Source organism: Acanthopagrus latus, chromosome 6 (genome assembly GCF_904848185.1).
Source record: "Acanthopagrus latus isolate v.2019 chromosome 6, fAcaLat1.1, whole genome shotgun sequence".
Classification (NCBI taxonomy): domain Eukaryota; kingdom Metazoa; phylum Chordata; class Actinopteri; order Spariformes; family Sparidae; genus Acanthopagrus; species Acanthopagrus latus.
This window is the reverse complement of record NC_051044.1, coordinates 20,920,415-20,944,021: the sequence shown is the minus strand read 5'-3', so window position 1 is coordinate 20,944,021 and position 23,607 is coordinate 20,920,415. Positions and strand designations below refer to the sequence as shown.

General features: G+C 40.5%; 1 protein-coding gene across 4 annotated transcripts in view; it reads left to right on the top strand.

The window, feature by feature from the left end:
* cpne5b (copine Vb) overlaps positions 1-23,607 on the top strand; it is a 133,837-nt gene that overhangs the window by 35,891 nt on the left and 74,339 nt on the right. For 2 of the 4 annotated variants that reach the window (XM_037102452.1, XM_037102453.1), the window contains exons 5-7: positions 6,653-6,756; positions 9,460-9,499; positions 13,185-13,261. In XM_037102452.1, coding sequence (XP_036958347.1) covers positions 6,653-6,756; positions 9,460-9,499; positions 13,185-13,261 — 221 coding nt within the window. Of the gene's footprint in view, positions 1-6,652; positions 6,757-9,459; positions 9,500-10,132; positions 10,406-13,184; positions 13,262-17,298; positions 17,804-23,607 lie in introns of those variants that run through there. The other 2 variants (XM_037102455.1, XM_037102454.1) reach the window with 2 other exon arrangements.

Genomic DNA, 23,607 nt, shown 5'->3' with positions numbered 1-23,607 from the left:
TTGCATTACTGTCCAGTCGCTCTGCTGACGAACTGACCAATCAATCTGTTTATCCTTGAAGTCCTTTGTTCTGCAGGTAAAATAAAATCCAATTGGCCATAAAAAAGAACTTAATATCTAATTGAGCCACTAATCTTGGCTTTCTTCTTATTACTGCCTTCTCCAGCCGTGAGGGGAAACCGAAAAGGTCAAAACCACAAATAAACATTTAATGTGGAGGCCATTTACTTGAACAATCCACACGGCAGAAACCATAGTGGCGGATGATTATAATAACCTTTATTAAAGAATAAGGCTGGCTATTATATGCTTTGTCCAAAACCAACAATGAATTGATCCAACTAACAGGTACTGTCCGTGCATGTAGGCCTGATATAGTTCATTATTATGTGTGATAGAGCGCCATTATTGTCCAACGCCTATTAAAAAAACACCAGTGAGCCATAATGTTGCATTCTGGAGTCATTTTTGAAGGATCCTACAAACACTTCCTGCAGCTGGAATACTCACTAGAACAACAAATCAGTGACTTCAACTTTAAAATTTTGACCCTCTTTTAAGGACTTGGGGCCGAGACCCACAGAAAGGGTAGGGAAGTTGGAAAGTATTGAGACATGGATTGACGTACACCCCTCTCTCCATTTACGTCTTGCAGATGTCACATGAGTTGTGTTGGAAACACATTGTATGGGAAGTGTTTGCTAAGAGGGAAGACTTAGACCAAAGGCCAGCATCTCACTGACATACGTATGTGCACAATCTGGGGTTACACTCCGCTGTGGTGGCAGCTAAGATCACACCAGGCCCTCTCTACAGCCATTTTATCCCTTTTGGGCTACTGTGATTGTGCACAGAAATATGATCAAGGCTTTTTTTTTTGCCATTTCCAAATCATTTCAAGTCTGAATTACTGTTTTTGTTTTGTGTATCCTTGACATTTTCTGTGTACATATACTTAAGCAGAGGTTTCCATTACAGGCTGCTGTATATTAATCGTCTCAGTGTTTGACATCATTACTCATCCCGCTGTGCAACCTATCAATGTGTCAGAGTGGCCACAGATTTTCATTTTCACTGACCTGATCCATAGATGTACAATGGGTCATAATTTAATGTAGTTCATATGTATTTATACAGTCAGATGACCCTTAAATCCTGTTTGTGTGTTTTCCCGCTGAAAGCAGATGGGTGTGTGGGCTGCTGGCAAGCGGGGGAACTCTGTTGTATGTGTGTGTTTGTGAGGAATGTGTATACGTATGTACTTAAAGCGTACACATGCTGTATGCAAAAATCTTCCCATCAACTTTTTTACATTTCTTACATTTTTTTTCCCCCCTAGTTTGACACTGAGACAGGCTGTTATTTCTATCAAGTACACCCATCATAATAAATATAATGAGCTTCTCACTTTGGCTTATTATCAAGACAGAACACACTTCATTCTGTCATGTTCACTGGTTTTGCTCTAATAATAGAAACATTTAAAGCAGTCACTCAATCCCAGTGATAAAACTGTCAGGTCCATAATCATATCACTTAGAGGTGGTGGGTGTTGATGCGGCTCCAGGTAACACTTGAGTCCGAAAACAAACAGGTGATTCAGTGAGGGAGTTTAAATAAGGTTTTGTGGCAGGATCGTCCGGCATGTCGTTCAGGCTCAGTCACATTTGATGAGGATCTCTATGAAGGTCCTAATTAAGACAAAGAATATCTCCATCATTTCTGCAGCTATGTAAAGTTACAGAATTAAATCATCCGTGTGCCTTTGAGTCACACATTCTCCTGCACGGTGCAAAGTGCCTTGCTTAGATTTACTGGGAAAATACTTTTAGGGTGATTTTATGCTTTGGCTGATTGGAGGGGTTTTCCAGTATGTTTAATGTGTGAAAGCTGTCATTTAACTTGAATGCATGATTATCTTGGTTATGAGCTGGTAGCTGAACAACATGATTGTTCTGCCTACTACTGACTTTGTCTGTCCTGATCTAGAATACGTCATTTGTTGAACATATTATATATTGTCAGGAAAAAACGAAGAGTATTTTGAAACAATAGAGAATATTATGCAGGGTAAAGCTCTCAGGTCCTAGCAGATTTGCAGGCACCAGGTAGGACTGTTATCTTGCGACAAACATGCTGTTGAACAATGTCAAGTATTGTTGACTAATGCAACCTCAGTGGAGAACTGAGAGAACTGTCAGCAAAACACTTTGAGAAGAGAAGAGATCTGACTTTAAACAACTGATGTCAACATAACTGTCTCCCGACGTTGTTGTCAAATAAGGTCAAACCCCTCAAAAATAATCTTAAAAGAAAAAGAAGCAGACTGCCTGACCATTCTTCTCTCGTTTGATATATCTGTCTCTAAAAAGAAATATGAGAACCAAACAAACCCGGGGTTGAATCAAACACAGCCCTGTAGTGTTGGAAGTCAATTACGACAAATTATTATTAACATTACTAAAGGGTTACTGAACACCCCGTGAAGTTCTCAAGAGGTCAGCATAAACAGTGGTCAAACTGAGCCCAAAGGACACTCAATGACAGCACCCACCCAGGTCTGTTCACACTGCTGCCATCTGGCAAGAGATACAGAAGTATCTGTTGCTGTACCACCACACTATAGGGCAGGTTTTGTCCTCTGGCGTTGAGATTATTTAACTTTAGCTGAGCTGTAGCCACATGATTTATGTTTCTGTTTGTCCACATTTGCTTATAAGAATTTTAATGAAGAAAATCAAGCATGTTTAGGTGGCTGGTATCTATGAGTAAGTACAGTTTGCTCCAAACCCAATTACAAATCCAGATCTCATGGATTTAAATATGTTTTATGTAATATTGGTTTAGTCTTTATTAATCATCAGACTGTTGGGCCTTTTGTGGATGTATGCATCTGGAAATCCAGAAAAATACCATGGATGTACAAAGAGAAACTGGTGTGTTTGCGGCGATGCCTTCTTAATACACATCAAAGATCCTCATGGGTACATCCACCAAAAAAGGTCTTTAAGCCTTCCCCAGACTCTTTAAATCATGCACATTAGAGCCCTTCTGTGGCTTCACATCCAAATATAAATTGCCAGTACTGTTTGATTTGTTGCTTTTGCTTGACCCAGTGCATTACATTCTAATATTTACCATGTTACTAGCCTGGGTCCAAATGTTTGAATCCACCCACTCCAGTGGGGTTGAGTTGACCGATTGTGGCAACAACAAATTGACACTTCTGTCTAATATGAGGCAATAGTTTTACAGCCGTTTACTCTTTGTAATGATTTGACAGAGATGTTTTGCTCCCGAGTGCTTGAAGCAAAAACTATTAACTTGACCAAAATGAAATCTTTTAAAATAATGCAGCCTGTGTGGTTCTGTCTATACATCGTTGTGGGAGTGTGGCCAAGACAGAAAAACCTGCCCTGCTTACACAAGAAAAGGTAAAATGCTGTTTTTCTATGATCATGTCTGATGCTACTTTTGAGAGTGAGCAAGAGACGTGGTGGATGATGCTAATTTAGAGCAGCTTTATGAAGATGTGACACAGTTGACCTTTCATTAATCTTTTTCCAATTTGGCCTCTAACATGAAATTCTAACACAAACTGCTGGTGGGTATGTGTAGCTGTAGCTGTAGTGTCTGTTTCTGTGTAGCTATACAGTATGGCTCTTTTTCAGACACAATTGCAGCTCTGGCTCAAAGCTCGAACAAACTTTGGGATTTATTTTCCCATGAAGCCACACCACACTCAGCACATGTGTGAGGCAGAAGTGGTTTTCAGCTGGTTGTTCAGCTCTTTCCTGTCTCAGAAACCCCTTACTTAATTCCGTTGTGGTGGGGCTGTTCAATATTCTGTGCTCTCCTCTCTGTGCTGTGTGGAATTCGAAACACACCCTAGTGCATTTCACCAAGGGCCAAAACAGAAAAAACCACTCAGTCTACGCTAATTCACACTTCCGTCATTTTCCTCTCTCTGTGAGAACACCAACCTCCACAAACTACTGTCTACAGAAGCATGGTGAAGGAGAATTTAATTCTGTGCTGGCCTAGGCGCTACAGGACATTCAGATGGCACAAATCCTCAGCGGTGGTTCCTCTGTGCTCCAGGGAAGAAGAAAATGAAATCTTTGTCGGGTTTGTAACCAAAGAACCTCCCAGATATTGAAGGATTAAACTCATGTCCTATTATCACTTTCCTGTGCTGGAGCCTTTATTTTACTCAGTGCTCTCACTTGCAGTGTATATATGTGTGTGTGTGTAAATTATTTTAGGGACATGTTCGCATTTCAATATCCCACGCAGCAGGTACCAGTGTAGCTAGCCATAAGAGTTCAATTTGCCATATGTACTTGCATGCCAGCAGCCCCCCTGCAACTGGCTGTATGTGTGCGTGTGCGTGTGTGTGTTCGTGTCGAGAGTGCGGGTCAGGGACTTCAACGCCAGATTCTCATTAGCCGGCTCCAGCAGCCCAGCAGTACCTAATGAACTCTGCAGCGCGGTATTGTCTCTTTCACTCAGCGGGGAAATCACATTATGGAGCTCATCCCAGCCATCACCCACCTCTTTACTAACATGTGCTCACAGCCTCATCAACACCTCGGAGTCACTTAGAAAGTCTGGGTCTGCTCACGGATTCAACATCCGTGTCCTTTTTCTCAAGTTTTCTCCTTCGCTGGCGTTAAATTTCATTCTTCGGTCAGTGGGTTCACACAGAGAAAAACACAGCCTCAGAGTTCAAAGAGGTGTTTAACATTGTGTAACAGCACAGGCGTGTGTGAGTTTACAGCAGTTGTGTTGTCCTGATTTCCCACAATGTATCACATTTGTTGTTTTGACTGTATTGATTGAAAAAAGGTTCATACACACACACACATCCACCTACACTACCTGCCGTGTACATTACGGAAAAACAGGATCGACTCCTACAAATGGCTTCTTTGACACTGATTGAAACAGTAGATTTCGGCCGTGCTCCAATAAAACAGAGCTGTGTATAATGGGTAGCATCTTTATTGTACGCTGCAGGCAAGAGACACAATACAGCAGTGCTCTGATTTCTTAATTATTGTGTGAATTGAATCACCACTCCTGCAGTTGTGACAAAATTCACGAATGATTATGAGAAAAGTGAATTTATTCAGATTAATTTGACTGAGACAATTAATTAAGAAGAAAACAATCAAAGGTAACTTGTGAAACAGTCATTAATATGAGTTACCACTGCCTGGAATCAAGTGTTTGCTCTTTATCTCTGTAAGCTTAAAGAGTTTTACTAAACAAATGACGTGTCATAGTTTTGTTCGACCTGATTTTATGAGCTACAGTGATGGATGACCAAGCTGGCAAACAGGAAATCTGCTTCCGTAAAGGCCCCGGCATCACTGTGTGTCAGTTGGCTTATATTACTTTAACCACATAATCCTAAATAAAGTTTATTGATTACCTCAAACTATCAGACTGACAAAACGATCAGCGAGTTCTCCACTATAGGACCACCTGTTCGTCTCTGGGTCTCTGTGTGCGCTATACACAGAAATGGGAACTCCAAGGTGACGGGCACATGCAAGAAAGCAAAACTGGTTCAGTGTGTAATAAGTGTGCTGCAACCTCATGGTGCGATGGCTAGATGACATTTTAGGACATGTTCTGCAATAAGCTATTGAAATTCTTGGGTAGCTACCAGCGAGGTGGGGCTTCCAGTGGTGTGTCCTCTGACCTTGGCAGAAGGCAGGAACTATTCTGTTCTCCTCTGTGGCTTGAAAAACTTGCCGTCATATCAAAAATAACCTGTTGTAATAAAGTAAATAGGCAGCCTGGCATTAGTGATCCAATCAGGTTTGCATCCTGGTATCAGTGATCCAGTTAGGTTGGCAGCTTGGCACCATTTCTAACTGCTTTCTCCATTGTAGATTACATGAATGGATAAACTTGTGTCTTGTCCTGTGTTATTGGTAGTTGCTGCTCTGAGGAAAACAGATACATCTTTGCAACACTCTTGATCAGCTTTTCGTACAATATATGCATGCGGCATTGCTGGGTCTCTGCCAGCTTTTTCTCTGGCATTTTTCCCTGCGTTTGGCACTTTGGGAGCGAGAATCCCACTAATTAGGAGGCCTTAATCACTGCATTTCCCCTCCTCTCCCTTCCCACTCTTTTCCCACTCCCACTCCCAGCCCTGCTCCCATTTTCAGTCCGAACCCTCCACTCCAGTTCTGCTCCCTTGTCATCCCTGCTGCTCTTCGTCTACCTGCTCTGACATTTTTTTCTCTTCCTCACTCCCTCACCAAGTCTGCCCGTGTTGTTTCTTTCTGTCTCTATACCCAGTTTCCTCACCTCTTCTTTTTTCTCTCTCTCTCTCTCTGTGGGGTTGATGCGCGAGTTATCCCACTGTAATTAATGTGGGGAGGATCAAGGAAGTAGGAAACAGACCCCAGCCTTCCTCTGAACAGCGGCGGCGTGTGAATGCACCCCCATTAATCAGGCCCCTGTAAATGTATGTGTGTGCATGTGTAATAAGGGAGAGGAGAAGAGCGAAAACAAAGATAAAGTGCAAGCAGGCAGCCGCGCTAAGTGTATTTGTTTATTAAACAGTGTTTTGTTGCTTTACCTTTCATCATTTTCTCTCTGCTGACCTCCATCTGTCTTTCTACCTCCACAGTTTGGCAGAACAGAGGTGATAGACAACACCCTAAACCCGGACTTTGTTCGAAAGTACATCTTGGACTACTTTTTTGAGGAGAAGCAGAGCCTGCGCTTTGACTTGTGAGTACAGTCAGACAATCATGGTATCTTCTCTCCTGCCCTCTGTCCTCCTTCAGTGTGATGCCTTTTTTCTGCTCCGTGCTGATTGAGAGCTCCGCAGCTGCAGTCTCGGGTGAAACCCAGCCCCCTAACAGCGATAGCCCAATCATTCCCTCATAGCAACCCTAACGAGAAAAAGCTTGAGGCTCTAATAAGAGCAATACATCAAGAGTTCAGAGGCTGTTGTCTCTTGTTTTTATTCTTTACAACACTAAACATGCACATATGAAAGAGGGATGGGATGGATTAAATGTGTGTATTTATGCCATGAGCATTAGTATGCCTTGCTAATAAGTTTACTACCTGCAGCGAGCTGGTATTTCCAAGGGGTTAGATAACTGCATTATTCGGTGGTGCGGCAGGCTCTGTTCACTCAGAGCGCTATATCACAATGTAGAGTAATTATAGCTGCTCCATCCTGCTTTTTCTGTTGTTTGAGGAAGTTTGCACTAAAACTAATAACAACCCATGTGTTAGATAGAGTTTGCCAAATATCGTGATTACTCCTCCTCATTAAATTCTCTTCTCTTGGAAAATGAAACATATACACTATGAACATTAAAGCAGAAACCTGACGTCTGCATTGCTTGTCCACACACCCAAACCAGCCAGTGAGGGTAACGTTGGAACAAACAACATGTATATGTAGCCAACAATTATTTATATTTAGGAGCCCTATACGGAGGTGTGAAAACATACCAGCTCTGTATTACAGTAGTACAACTGTAGTGGCAGAAGGTGATTTCAGGGGGGACTAAGGGGGACACAATCCACCTTGTTAACATGCCATTCCTCTCCATCCCCCCAGAGACCACTAATAGGTACATGGTAAATATATTTTTCCGGCGCATGTTAGAGTCCTTTTGTGAACAGACTGTAGCTGGGGTGGGGGTAATAAACGGACTGCTGTCTTGGTTCTGACCCAGGCGCCATTCAATCTGGGACCGGACCTGTAACTGATAAATTAAATGATTAAAGTTTGACTGAGCGTTTTTCTGTTCTAACTGGCACAGTGTTTGACCGGCACCAGAGGCCCAGGAACTTGCAGACGGATTCGCTTGCCATGTAAATCATTCATGCAAGACTACTAAGCCCTTCAAATCTATGTGTTACATTGAGCATTGTGAGTCAGACACACACACAGACGAGAGACAACAGTCGGAGAAAATAGACGGAGAAAACAGAGCGTTTGACTCAGCATCAGTACGTCTCGATTCTGAGGCTGTGGTTATTATTAAATGCATCAAAATGATGTGGCTAAACAGCACAGAGCACATATGTGCTTGAATCCAACCTGAGGACACCGAAAAGAATTACTTTATATGGCACTAACTCATAATGCAAGCTTCCTTTTGGAAATTTCTGCTAACTGGTCCTCTTTTTTTCTCTTAATCCTGCTGTTCTGTCATTGTTGTCTTGGATCGTTTTCTCAAGCAGGCTGTGGTTGTGGTTGGGGTCCTACTGAGCAGTAGTGTAACAGTAACAGTAACCACGTAACTTGACATGTGCCCTCTTAGCCCACAGTCAAGCCTTTCAAATGCAATGCTCTCAAACAGAAACAGGACTTTGATTTTAAAATGAAGTAAACAAAAACAGGCTCCTCATTTCAGACTGACAATCGCGGGCATATTTTATCAGCTGTAGGTAGCTAATTCATGCCGATGCCAACTGCAATGCTGAAACATCATGAGCTGTGAACACTGTTTCTGCCTGGCATGTTTGAAAAATGTCTCTAAGTCAAGCAGTTCTTTTCTTTCTCTGTCTCTCATTCATGATTTCTGATCAGCTGAATTAAATTTTTCTGACACAAGCGAGACATTTTTCAAAATATATATTTCAAAATATTATAAATGTACTTAATGTAAAATTACAAAAATAGATGCAATTTGACAACTCTGTATCTTTTTTCAACTAATACTGACAGAAACCCATCAACACTGTGGTGTGTGTGTGTGTGTGTGTGTGTGTGTGTGGTTGTGTGTGTGTGTGTCGAGTTTTCTCATGTGCATTTATACAAATCATTTGTTAATTTCTGTCCGTTAATTTGTTCCTGATTAATCGCCAGGCAAACAGGATCTATCATTTCATCAGATGTTTAATCTCTGCACATCACATATGCTCCATTTCCCTCACTTTCATGGTTTTATATTCACATGCAAATCAGATCAGGCTCCAGCTCTCATTATTATGGAAAAAGGGGACGAGGTCTTGTTGAACCCTTACCCAATTATTCTGTCCCATATATAGTAACATCTGACAAGATGCGAAGATCCTGCCCTCTTCTTATCTTGGCTCATTTGACATTTTATTGAATGTCCGACCAGTCTCTTTACATGCTGTGGTTTTTAATTCAGCAAATATAATAATAAAAAAAGTCTTAATTTTACTCTGTTAGACTTTCTTAATTCATATCTTTCCCCCAATTCCCTTCTCTTGCAATTCAAGACACACCGTGTCCTCAAACATACACATAAACAAACATCTGTTAAGCCAGAAATGCGATAAGAGAGGCTTTCTGATTTTGTTTTTCTGCCCCCGGTGATGACAGATCACCAGGGTTCATTTTTAAATTTTGCCTTTCAGAGCCCATCAGTCAAAGTGTTCCTACTTAGATAAGAGTTGTTCAAGTAAAATGGCTTTGCTGCTTTTATTTTGTGTTTGCAGGTATGATGTGGACTCCAAAAGCCCAGACCTTTCCAAACATGTGAGTGTGCGTACTTTAACCTTGAACCACAGATAAATGGAGGCCAGTCTTCAGTCAAATCTATATTATTGGCGTAAATGGCTCTGAAAATTGAAAAAGTAAATACTGCTTGATGTCAGATGGTGTGATTTAATGTGATTTGAGATTGGCCAACCTCTTTTTTTTTTATCTGTGGTCTAATGGAGGCGATGTATGTGTTTTTCTGTTTTTCTATATTTTGGATTCGGTGTTGCGTGCTGCACGACTTCTCCTTGATGGAATAAAGCAAACCCGTTTTATTGCCTGATCATAGAAGTATCCAAATACAAAAATGTTTATTTTTCTTCTTATTCAATGTCTCTCCTTTTAGCTTTTAACTGATGTTATCCATGGTGTACTTGTGCTATAATTATGCAATATCTATCTGTGATTTAGTCATATTTAGGTTTATTATTTTTATTTGTTCTAGTAGTAGGCATTGTGTAATACCTTACTATACACTCATGAAGAAAAACTTTGATTATGCAATGCTTTTATCCATTAGTTTCCATTATGATGTGACATTACATGAAAATTTGCTGTTTCACTACTAAACGTGGTTTTAACAGCCATAAGGCTGGAAACTATGGTGACAGAAAGCATTGAAAAAAGTTCAAAATAATCAGTTGTGATGATTATTTGATGTATTTGGATCACTGGGGTTTGCATTTTTCCATCACTAGCTCTAATTCCACCACCTGTGTTTCATTTCTGACATGGCATGTTGTTTTTCCTTTCTCACTTCGCCATCTTGAGCAGTGCTAGGAGTGCTAGGTATTTGGTAGTGTTGTGTCTTGGTATATGATGTGCTCTGTTGTTGTCGTTGTCATTGTCACTGTTGTTGTTGCTGCTGCTGCCCAACCTTTCTGGAAGCCTGCAGAACTCAACGTAGGTCCCAGCATCTCTCTCACTTCTGACACTGCATGGCCGCTGTCTCACATTAATGATCCTTTTCCTCAGGAGGGGAAGGATGCTATCACTGATCAGAACCAAAAACCCCCCCCCCCCCCAAAAAACGAGAGTCAAGCCAGCGTATCGTCACAATACAAAACAAAATACACAGTCGTGTCTTTCAGCAGTTTTTGTAACACGATGAAGATGGGGAGATTTTCCAGGCTCTTCTTTTTTATAACTGTGAGAGGATTCAGTGAGCATATCAGACCGGAGACTCTGGAATGAAACACATGATAACCCAGAGATGAATTATTGAGTGTGCCCTGTCTGCCAAGGCTGGAGTTAAGGAGTCTTTGGTTTGGATTCCCACACATTCTTGCTGTGACTAGTTCAAAAAAGACGGTGTTGTCTTTTTTGTCTATTTTTTTTTTTTTTATGTACCAGATAAATACTCAGTGATGCTGAGAGACTTTGTCTGGTGTAAGACATGAAAGCATGTGACTCCAGCACGTTTTCATTCTCAATCAGTCAAATACAGGAGCGTGGTCAGTGCGTATCAGGAGGTGGTCAGGCTGGTTGAAATGGTCCCACTCAGGAGACCCAAGTAAGGGTGTTAGGTGAATCCAACTGTCAAGTTCAGTTGTTTTAAACTTGTGTGTATGTTATGTGCGTAAACAATCTTTCCATCATCTGTAATATTTCAGTAAAACCAAACGCTTTGAGTATTTTGCATGCTTTAATTGTCCATCTCAATGCAAACGCACAGGCTCGCCTCAAATTTCTGTTTCCGTCTCTCTATACTGTATATATGTTTGCTTTGATGACTTTATTTGTTTTATAGTCACCCAAAAAGCACACCTCGCGTTTCCGATTTCTCTCCCCTGATTCCGTTTTCACAACAGCAGGTGAGCTGTGTGTGTAAGAAGCTTGTCGTTAATTACGTAGCCTGTCGAAACCCACTTGGTAAGGAATGATAACCAGGTGCACAAGCTTGGGTAACACAACCTCAAAAGTATGCCACAGTAATTGCGTTTACAGAAGGGATGAAATAACAGACAGCATCTCTCTCTGTGTTTCCCTGCAGAGCATGTGTGAATGTCTGTAGATGGGAAAAGTAGAGTGAGGGCAGATTGTCCAGTAATCAATTGCAGATGGCCTCCTTGTCTTGGACAAATAAAAAAAAAACCTTAAGTAAAAGATGTTAAAATGGGTTGCCCGCCCAAGTAAAGTCTATGTGTGGGAAACACTGATGTGGAGAGTCGAAGCTTCAGTCCTCTGCTGCTGTATTTGACGAGTTGGCAGTGAGAGCATGTTGGTCACTCTGTCTCTAAAAAAGGCATAAATACTGATATGAATCATGCGTCTTCATCATTGTTCATGGTGCTTTCAGTCCCTCCATCATCCTCCGCAATTCATTAAACCAATGGTTCCAAACAGGTGGGTTTTGGGTCCATTCTGAGTGGGTTGCAATTATTTTGCTGAACTTCATCAAACAAACAGGCTAAGTGAGGGGAGTCACAGCAGCATCTTCACAGTACAAACAGCCTGTAGAGTGCTGTGGGGATGACGTTTTTTTGTAGGCCAGCCCGGAAGTTAGCGTCACCCTGCTTCTCTGGTCAAAAAAGCCTATTTTTGAATTAGGATTTTGGATTATCACCAAAGATAAACTCTGTGACAAACATCAGCCTGTGATACTTACAGGTTTTGTCCAGCAAGATTATCATCAAAGATGAACACCACTTTCGAGAGTTACGAAGCGTAAAATGAAATCACTAGGTGTAAAAAGCTGGTGTTAGTTTATAAACAAACTACACTGCAGACGTATGACTTTAGCGCCAATATCTAAAGACTGTTGTAACCACAGAGTTTATTTGGGGCAGTTAACCAAAAACCCATTCAAAACACTAATTGACTTTCATACAAGGGAATCGGAAGTGCAAAAATGCTAACTGACTTCCAGATTTTAGGACTCATTACCACACCACTCTATTGATGTCAGTCTTGTGTGGCAGTTCGTTCCCCCTCCAAGTAGTGTTTTACTCTTGTCAGAATTTGATTATAATAACGCAATATCATTTTGGTAACCTGAAGCCTGAATTAGTTTTAACTACTATCACAGTGTTTATCAATTCTAATCACCCCCTTACTGCAAATCTCATTCTTTCATCAAGCCTTTATGAGTCGTAATAAAGTTACTTAAGTTTTAATTTTGTGAAATTAAGCATTGCACAGCGGTTAGCTGTGTCTCCAAGCAAGAGAGTTCTGGCTTTAAATGCACTGACAGGTGGAATGGGCAGATGGAAAAAAAACTGAAGGGGTGTTGAGCTGATCTACTGCTGATGTTTACCTGTTGAGAACCACTGGATTTATCCATACTTGTCATGCACACAGAGCCTTCGTGGTTACAGTATGGCAGCATTTGAGTTCAGTTTGACAAAATTTGTTTTACATTTCACAACAAAGCTGGATATGATGTCACATTGTCGAGCAGAGCACAGTAATGGTGTCTTTAGGCAAAAGGAGATGCTTAACAGCGGACAGAAAGCCATTGAGTATGATGCAGTTATTAGTCTGCAAGTACAATAGAAAATGGGTTCACGTGACACCGCTTCAATTAATGGCTTATCCCATTTTCTACCATAAACAATGATTCAACAAAGTCTCAAAGTCTGACTATTCTCTGGTTTGCTCTTCATATGTGCCAACATGTCCCCCCTCTTTCCCTCTTTCCTCCTTTCTTTCCTTCTTTTCGTCCTTCCTTCCTTCCTTCCAGGACTTTTTGGGTCAAATGTTCTGTACTCTTGGAGAAATTGTGGGATCGCCAGCCAGTCGACTGGAGAAACCACTGGGGTGAGTACAACTTTCAGTCAATTTTTCCACTGCATAAGAACCCCTGACTCCAAATGCAGGGGAAATGTACTGGAGAGGGTGTCAATTTGTTTGGTGTGTGAAGGAAAAGGACTCAAAACTGAGAGAAACCGAGTTCGGGGCACAGAGAGAGCGCTAAGAAGTGAGATGACGGGAGGATAAGGAGGAGGAGGAGGAAGGACAAGAGACACACTGGTGATTTAGTCAGACATGAGAGAAAAAGACAAGGCTCAGACAAAGACGGAGAGGAAGGGTGGGGGAGACAACGCATCCTACAGATGTTTTCCACAGATAATTATTGTCATTAAAGGAAAGGGTGAAGCGCGGAGCAAAATTACCCAAATTACTGCTCGCCTCCTCATCTTGTGCTCTCACGCTGGAGGAGAAAGATGTGGTGTTAATGGGATATTCTGTAATCTATCTTCATACATCTATCTCCCATCATCCATCACTGCTATCATCGTCAGCAGTCTGCTGAGATCTTGAGTAATTCAGGTGAAGTTATTTAAATGTGTCATTCAGTGAGATTTGCTGGCTCTTAGCTCTTGATACCCCGGAGAACACTGCGAAGGAATATTTGAATACTTAGATTCAACGTGAAGCTTTATGAGATGTTATTGCCATGTGCTAGTATAGGGGAACATTAAACACTGAACTACAGCAGCAAAAAAAAGAAAAATTCTAAGCTGATTTTTAAGTGTTTCACATGTAATACTGAGCTTTAGAGAGACGTAATCAAAGGTTGTTTCATGTTTATCACAGCTTCTTCTCCTTCCTAGTTGTTATTCATATTCATGCACTGCAGCCATAAGACCATGGTGTATTTATATTGCACAACAACTGCTGAAATTGGCTTTACGAAAGCACATAGAGAGATGTTCTGCTCAAATAATACTTGCTCTGTACAACTGTGTGCCGCTAAAAGAAGCATTTCTAGGTAACTGCAGGGCACCGAGGGTTCACAGATAACCCAGTATGAACCCCTTAAACTGCTCAATTTGAACCCGTAGTCCTGTTTGCATCTCTGGATCACAACTTTTCATGAGCTTGGGCGTATTTTTTAACAGCCTTGTGTTTTTATTTTTGGAATCAGTGGGTTTTTTAATTGTTTCTTTAGCATAAGAATTAGAATTTTATCAACCTGTAAAGAAAAACATAATTCTTCAGTTTTTCAGAAAATGATTGGAATAACCTAATTTGAAGATACATGTTGGTGGTAGTTCAGTAGTTAGTGGGTCTGTCCTACCAGAAGTTGATGATTTAAGCCTCCACTTGATGTAGGCTGATCAGAAGGAATTGAGGGTTATAATTGAACTTAGATGAATAGTCAGCTGGACAAGCAGGATTTTCCTGCATTAGAGTGTGGATATTAATGCAAAATTCATCTTTGTTTTTTGCTTTTATTCATCATCAGGAATGAGAAAGAGGCCAAAACATCCTTATACTTAAATGACTGAATCTGTTGATTGACTCCCAAAACAATATATGACCATCATCATGCAGTCAATATTTTAAATAAGACCCCAGTTTGTTTAGGCTTAGACAGCTACGTCATGATGTGGGTTAAAATAAGTATGTTAATGACAGAAATAGTGAGTTAATTTTCTCACGGATGTTAATATAACTCATCACTGACGTTCTGTTTCTGTTTTGAAAAGCCAGTCTGCTGAGTGAATATTATGGGTTTGTTGAACCATCAGTCCACCTTCCTCCTTGACTTCCTTCTTTGCTCCTGTTACAATAACTGTGGCCACTGGGGGTCTAACAATACATGTAATTATAAGTCATATTAAGCTGCGTGCATTGACTTTCTTTATGGCTTTTTTGCTGTGAGCACAGGCTGAGAGAGGCAGATATCTCATCTTCCACAAAGTGTGCTGTAATAATAATATGTATTATGTAAGTAAAAGTGCACATGAGCATACCAAAAGTTTCTCCCCTCAGCACAGCCCCTGATGATGACACTGTTGCAAAACTGGTGTAGAATCTATTTTCTGACACTCTTTGTATGTGTCTGTGAACAAAGTGCATGTACTTTTAATGTTGCTGAAGTGGACTTTAGCACGACACTTTATTGAGAGCATGAACCATCATAATGTTATCACAAATTTAACAACCATTTAATTATTTTAAAAACAGAATTCTTGTAGCGTGGTTAGAAAAGGAAATAGATGTCTTGCCAAATTATTTGATTTCATTTTGAGACACTCTGCAGCTGAACGATAACACGACCGCTTGCCAGATTTTATTTTTATGTCTGCCTTTAATCTTTCATTAAAGCCTCTACTCATGGTGGAAACCCCTGAAACAAGAAAGTTTTCTATTTCTAGTATGTAGGATGAATGTAGGGCAGTTTATTTTATGACATTCGTATAATAACGATGTCTGTGTGTCTTTTTCTCACACTTTGATGAATCAGTCACTGGGATCAGATCCATTCTCTTCTCTCACACGGCAGCTCGACGAATGAGTGTGTTTTCTGTCAGATATCAGCCTCCAGTGCTCATTATGGTCAGGATGTGAGGTTTATGTGAACTTCACGAAAAAATCAACAGGAGAGGAGAGGTTGTGCAGCAGCTTTGTTTTACCTGTCTTCTGAGGGAGAGTCACTGGGGTAGAGGGACCAGCGTGAAACACACATAGAAGCCCGCTGAGCGCACACACAAGCACACATGCACACAAAGTGATGCATTGCCCTGGTAGATTTGCTACCCAGTGGAGTCAGTGCTCATGTTTCTGTGGAAATGAAGAGTGATTCATGTTTCATTGCTTGGAAATGTCAAGACATTTGTCTAAGCTGTGCTGAGCCAATGGGAGAATTTTTTTTAGAGCGATGTGTTTGTTTTTCACGCGTGTCTCCACCGGTCCTCTGCTCCTGTTTTCACCTGCACGCACAAGACATGAAATGGAATAAATCTTTGTGTAAGAAGTGAGTGAAGGGATTGTTGGTAGCATCAGGTTATGTGTCTGTCTGACGGACTAACTGACCCCGTATCACAAACACCCAACAGCCGTGACTTGAGATGATCTTTTTTCTCTTTACTCTTTTCTCTTGGCCTTCAAGTGTTCACTTTATGTGCAGACACACACATTTTATTAATTGATTTAATGAGTCCTGCTCCTTGGTTAAATGGCATATGAATGCACAGGAGTGTATTTTTATTCTTGCTCCGTGTTCTCTGTTCTATGGCTAATTGTAATCTTTAATCTTCCTGAAATTAGTGCTTGTTTAATTAGGAGGCAGCCGTAGTGATTTTCATCATGGAGGGGAAAAAAAAGCGGCTCCTGAAGGGAAAGAGATTGGGGGAGATGTGTGCATGCGACACATGGACAGAGACAGAAACGCAAATGACAACGAAGACACACAAACAGCACCGCATAATTGGTAGTCTCATCTTACAAAGATGCACAACACATGTCACCAGGAAATAACAAAAAGAAGCATTAGAGTAGAGGTGAAGAAGCAGGAGACAGTAAACAACAATCAGTGAAATTGATAAAAACATGCTCATAATACACTCACACAGTATTTGCATTTCACCAAGCTAACTAGAATAACCTCTTGACATGACTCTTGGTGATATTTATTATGTGGAATTTTAAAGGAGACTTATTATGCTAATTTTTAGGTTCATCTTTTTATTTTGGGTCATTACTAGGGTAGATTTACGTGCTCAAAAAAGACACCAATTTCCTCATACTGTCCAGTGCTGCAGTGCTTTACAGCAATGTATCCCTCGTCTGAGACGCTCTGTTTTACCTCCTGTCTCATTAAGATGATTTAGGATGACTCTGATGTCACAAAGTCATGGAATTAAAGGCGAGATTACTGACGAGGCGTTTCAGGAGCAGTGTTGTCTGTGGGAGAGGGGAGCTTCTGTTGGTGCTTTCAACTAAAAAAAAAAAAAGAACTGATGATTTCTTTTTTCCTACACAAGAATGTTTAAGAAACCCTGAAGGAAAGAATAAAACAACATGATAAGTCTCTTAAGTCTAATTTTCCCACATTGTTTTTACAGGCCTTTACTTTGTAATGGGCGCTGAAGAAGATTTAAAGCCAAAATAGCTGCGCAACCTAGAAGGCCTCGATGTCAGCAGAGGCTTCCATATTGATTGATCTTGCAGCTACTTGTTCATTTGTGTACCCTTGTATGACACAAAAAAGACTATATAGTATTGTAAGGCACAGATTAATTTACACTGACTAGTAATAAATGTATCAGATTGCATGGCCTCAAAGGCTCTTGTCAGTCTTTGTTCACTGCACTGCGTTGCTTATAGATTCCCTTTGAGGCTACTCAAGCACACAGGAAACGCACACAAAGTCAGACAAACACAGACACCAGCGTCCGCTCAATATAATTAGGTGCATGGGCCAGAGTGTGTGTGCATACGTGACTATGAAAACAGAATAATGCATGTACAGGACTGATCTCCTGTCCATCGGCTGTATAAAATATGGATGGTGCCTCCGGGTCTGAGAAGTGAAGCCAATGTGGAAGTGTATTAAGCCTGCATTCTATTAAATAGCCAGCAAGGGGGAAGCTCCAATGGTTGCAAAATGTAGTGTGATTGAATGTAAGCGCATGAGAAAATGACCTTACTTCTCACTTGATTTAGTTCCTCAGTAAACAGTTTCCTAAAGAGTTTATGATCTCAGTCGTTAGTTTAAAGTGTCCTTTAATACAACATCATGTTCATTTATACAAAATGTTGGTCACATTTAGAGTAAAACAAATGATAAAGCTGGGCATGCTGTAGGGTGTGGCTACCATGTGATTGACAAGTCGCTGCTGTGGCGTGTCCCTCTTTGATAAGATGACATCCTTTGGACCAGTGAGACACTTGGCTTATCAGATATCACATGTTGAGACTGAACTGAAGGACAGTTTCATCCACAACTTCACCATCAGCAGAGTGCTTGGAATGAATATGGGACACCAGAAAGAGTTAAGTTGTACACTTGTAATAAAGATTCATAATTGTATTGATGTGGACAGGGGATTTGTGAAATGGTTCATCCTAAATTTGTATCATATTATATCGGATGATTGCTTCACTCTCCATGCATGGATCATTATATGTTAATGATCACAGGGAAACGGCCTCAAACAAACCTAGAAAAGATCACAGTTTTACAATCACACAGTTGTGTTCGGTGTTGTGATATAATAACTGTCATACTAAACTATATTTAACTATACTCATTTATATCATGATTTAACCAGGTACTTCACGGTAAAATTAAGTAATAAAAGCAGATACAAATCAAAAATGTAAAGGTGTAAAACAAGACAAAATAATTACATTCTAACAAAAAATGAGAGAGAAAAGAGCTCCACAGCTGAAGGGCCCAGGCAGCAAAATCCCACTTACCTGAAGTGTTCATTATGTACCACTTGTCATCAGAAAGGACTGTGTACTTGGCAAAATCAACCGCCTTCTCCTTTACTTGCAGGTGTAGAGTGAGGCAATGATGATTAACGGTCGTTAATTTTAATGGCTGAGTATTTGTCAGATTGAAAAAACTTGTTAAGCTGACCTTTACCACAGCTGATTGTGCAGTCCCTCTTCAGTTGTTTTAAAAGTTTAAATCTTTGATTGTACCTTATCTTTAGCTTTACTCCAACTGGAGGACAGCACAGCCTTAAACAAGGATATCATACCAGTAAACATTTTTCAAGGCAAATATTTAGCCATGTCAAAGCAGAACAAGCCCACATGTAATAAAAACCATTAAAGTGGTTATTCTATTTAGGTGCTCCAGTTCCAGGACATTGTTCATGCTGGCTGACAAGAAGGCTTAGTGGGTCATTGTACCATTATTGGTGTTACAAGCTGCAGCTGTACTTTTCCTGATGATGATGAGTCAAAAAGCCATAAAAATGATATTTTACATCTCATAAAACCTCCAGTATACACAAACAGAGGTTTGATAATCAGTGCACGTTTTTTATCATCTCATGAAACACGTGACTTATCCACTTCAACTAAAATGTTAATGACACTAATTTGTAGAGTGTTTGTGTGTGTGTGTTAGATTGAAAAAGAAGAAGAAGAAGAAGAAAAAAAAAAAACAGCGCTTCCGCCAAACAAGACATTTGTTTCATCTGAGCATCAAAGGCGCTCTGCTCTTTTATGCTTGCTTCAGATTTTACTGTCCTCTCTTGCCACGAGCCTCCAATGCATATTTTATTAAAGTGATTTAAATTATCTTGTCATTGGTATTTATATACAAAGGTGATTTGAACTGAGAGTGCAGTGATGCTGCTAGCTGAGCATGTATGTGTCTTTTTTAAAATTGGATGCCATGTGTGACACAATTCAAAATGGTTTTCATCTTTATTATAATGTTATGGCTATTTCTAAAGCAGCTTTCAATATTAGTAAAGAACCAAATCTTTAGCTAGCTTTATTTAGATTTGTGGCCAGATGTACAGTATAAACAATAACACTTTAACGTACATCATTTCCCATACGTACCCTGTTATCTATAGAAACAGAAAGTGATGTTAACATGTATGAAACCTCATACTTCTTAAGTTGTTAGTAAAAGATGTAAAGTTATATGCAAAATTATTCTTTTGGGTTGTTAGAGTTGCACTTTGTCTTTCATGCAGGATCTCAACACATCTCTGCCATAATGTGCCAGACAAAGTGCCATTTATAAACTCTATTTTTATTGATTGTATTTGTGTGCTTGATTACATCATTTTATTTTAATAATTCTGCTTCAGTCCCATTCTTTTCATCTTTGTATTTTATTTTCAAGCCTTCAGCGATGATTGGGATCTCATATATATGAATCAATGACACTGCAGCAGGGTTGCTATTTATATCCACAGCTGCACTCAGAAAGGATAAGAAACAATGGTAGCTGTGTGAGGCCTTCCAATCAAACGTGCACATTGTGCGAATGTCAGCAATTATCTATGGTTTATATGTAGGAGTGGGGATTAGGCTTGAGGACATGAGCAGGACTGAAATTTATAAAATGGAGCCTTGCATGCACCTTTTCTACACCAAAAGGCGAGAGACAAAACCGTTTCCCTGTGTTTAGAGCACACAGCACTCACTGTGAGAGGGAAATAAAGCCTATTGTATAACCATGAGAAGTGCAAAGCATTTTGCTAGCTAATTTGGCATGCTGCTGCTGTTCCGTTCTTCTTTGACTGCTAACAAAATGTTTACACAAGTGAGAAATGAATTGTGCGAAATGATCCTTAAGTTTCTGCTGTGCTGGCAGCGAAAAGAAAGCCTGTCATTGCAGGTTTGCTGATAACGGCGAAGAAAATGTCTGAATGCACGCACTTTGATGACCTGCTAATTTCCCTGCTTGATTTAAGCCCAACCCTGTTCCTTTACAACACAGTAGTAGCATCAGTCTTATATATAATTTATTCTGTGGTTGTCTTCCCTTAGTGTCAGTGCTGTGTGCTGTTACTAAGTGTTTTAGCAGTAAATCACAAAACGTTGGATATTCACAGGTCATGGACACAGTTTTATTAACATTGAGTCTAATGAAATCAGATACAACATTTCCCCTCTGTGCGGTACTCTGTGAGTAGTGCTTAACACGTGAATGACATGTGCTAAAAAGTAAGTAAATATATAGGTAAAACCAGAGTTGTTAAAAATGCCCAAAATTCATACTTGAGTTAGTTAACAATATCACATTAAAACGCTGCTCTGGCAAAAGTCATCCATACAAATACTACTAGAAGTATCTATAATTAATGTAAGTAATTTATACATATATTAACATGCATGTGCTACTGGTCAGCTGATTTTTATTTATTTTTTTAATATATGAATGTTTTTTTGGCAGACCGCAGATAAAACTAGAATGGCACATTGTGATTGTGATACCTAAACCCCAGAATAAATGTTGCTAATGTTAGTTTCACTGTGTGCATTGTGAGCAAGTTAAAGCATACTGACTTTAGCATTTCTCTCAAAGTACTGCTGTGCCTAAACAGCCTCACAATAACAGTGTAGTTGCAGGACTCCAATTGGGTCATATTTGATCTTTTCTCTCCAATTGTCAAAACCAGAACCATACTTCATAAACAGTATTTATGTTTAATTCTTCACCACAAAGCGGTAGAAGAACCCAACACAACTACTAAAAATCAGCTACAAAAATCAATGATGCAAAACATTACTAGAACAATTAAACAAATCAAGACAAGGCACAGTGTGGAATGGAACAAAAATGAAAATAAAAAAAAATCATAAGAACTATCGCATGCTGGAAGAAATTACACCAAACTCAAACCCTCAGCAAAGACACCAAACAACAACAACAAAAAAAAAGTTAAAACCCCAGGCGAAGCAATTCAGACCAGGAGAATATTGCGGTATTTTATTGCTTTTACGTATTTGGGGTTGCTCAGCTGTGCAAACACACACTCTTTATCTGCAAGGCCTCCACCTGCACGGTTTGCATCCTGGAGCTCACCCTAATCGTCACAGTCTTCACCTAAAGCCCACAGAGCAGCTCCATCACAGCAGATGGGGGTTAAATGGATCATTCCAGGGGACACAGATAATAGACAGGCAGCACAGAGGAGAAATTATTGTCATTAACATCAGTTTTTCCTCACAAATCCCAAAACCCTCTACAGTCAGACACAGCAGCATTCTATGTGTACCTTTTGTTACGCTTTAAAGGTCCCATATTATGAAAAACACGTTTTCTCTGGTGTCTACATATACTGGTCCTCTCTGAACCTGCCAGCTCCCAGAATGAGGAAAGCAAATGAGTCCTGCATCATTTCTGCAGCCCACCCATTGTTAAAACGGCGCTCGTACAGATTCACCTCCTGTCGTTATGTAACGAAAGGAGGGATGAGATAGGAAGGCCTCCTCTGTGCGATGATGGGAGATATCTGAAAGGGGGTCGACCATCCCAGAGGTGAAGTTCAGTGTGTCCAGCTTTAAGCTAGCAGTGTTTTGTAATGTCGTCACTCAGAGCTATAAATCAACATAAGTGCCTATATTCTGTCCCAGCTACAGAACAACAGATGAGACAGTGGTTGCGTTTCATTTTTAATGACAACATGCTTGCTACGGTTCGTGTTAGCTTGTATGTGTGTGCTAACCACTTCACATCGGACTGCTTCAGTAAGGAGGGTCAGTACGAAGCTGGCTTTGCCTCGACACTGACCGTCGTAAAAGTATCAGTCCCAACCATACCGACCCAGCAACTGCACCCGAGCAACAGGTAAGCGTTGTCGCAGTATGATAGTATTTACAGTTGCCGACGAATATGGAGAAGTCTGCTGGAAAATGGCTAACTAGTTAGCTCCGCTTCGGTCCGCTATGCAATGGCGTTTGAAGCGAGTTTAATGTTAATAATATTCTGAGGGAGCTTGGTTGTCACAGTAAAAAGTCTGGAAATATGTGCAGACTGGAGACAGAGACGATGTGAACAGTGTCCAAAAGTTTGAAGATTGTGTTGGAGACAAACACAGATTTCACTAGCTGTTAGCCATCAGCTACATAGTAGTAAATGTAACAACACAAACAAACAAACTAAGTATTCAGCCACACTAACCATTCTGAAACGTCCTGCTGCAGTTGCAGAGTCTGTACGTCTTCAGGAGCCTCTTCTTCTGGGTCTGATTCTAGGTCAAAGTGATATGGTTGAGTGACAGCATCTCAGCGAGCCATAGCGTTACATTAGCGCATGCTACCGCTAGGGTAAGAGGCATCCTCTCCCTGAGAGGGGCATGTAGCAGGCAAGGTAGGCTGTGACAGACGGAGTTCATTAGCATTTAAAGGTACAGGCACAGAAACAGCCTGCTCTCAGTAGAGCTCACTTGAGTGACTTTTGGACAGCTGAAATTCAGGACCATGGATGAGTTTGGGGCAATACATATCAAATACAGAGTTGTTGACCCTCTGACAACTGTGTGAAATTGACGAAAAACAATAGAATATGGGACCTTTAAGTCATCAGTATTGTTTGTTAATTATATTCCACTGAAATGGTATTACAACATGCAGTAACTGTTGGTTATGTTTTAATCAAGACCATACAACCCTGCTGGTTCAGATAATGTATTTTGTAAGTGTTAGGTCAAAGGCAAATGGATCAGAAAGCTGTTGGGAGGGGAAGATGACACACAGGTGTGTTTGAGCATGCTTGCTCTTACAGCTTTACGATATCCCCGTATGTCAGTAAAGATTTCCAGAGCACAATTGCGAAATAGAGGGAAAATGATTCGCAAATGTGAATAGAGGCATTTGTGCAGCTTGGTATGATGACAAACCATGTCTGGCACCATGGTCTCCCAGTGTTCAGCAGCTGGCCCCAAGGCGCT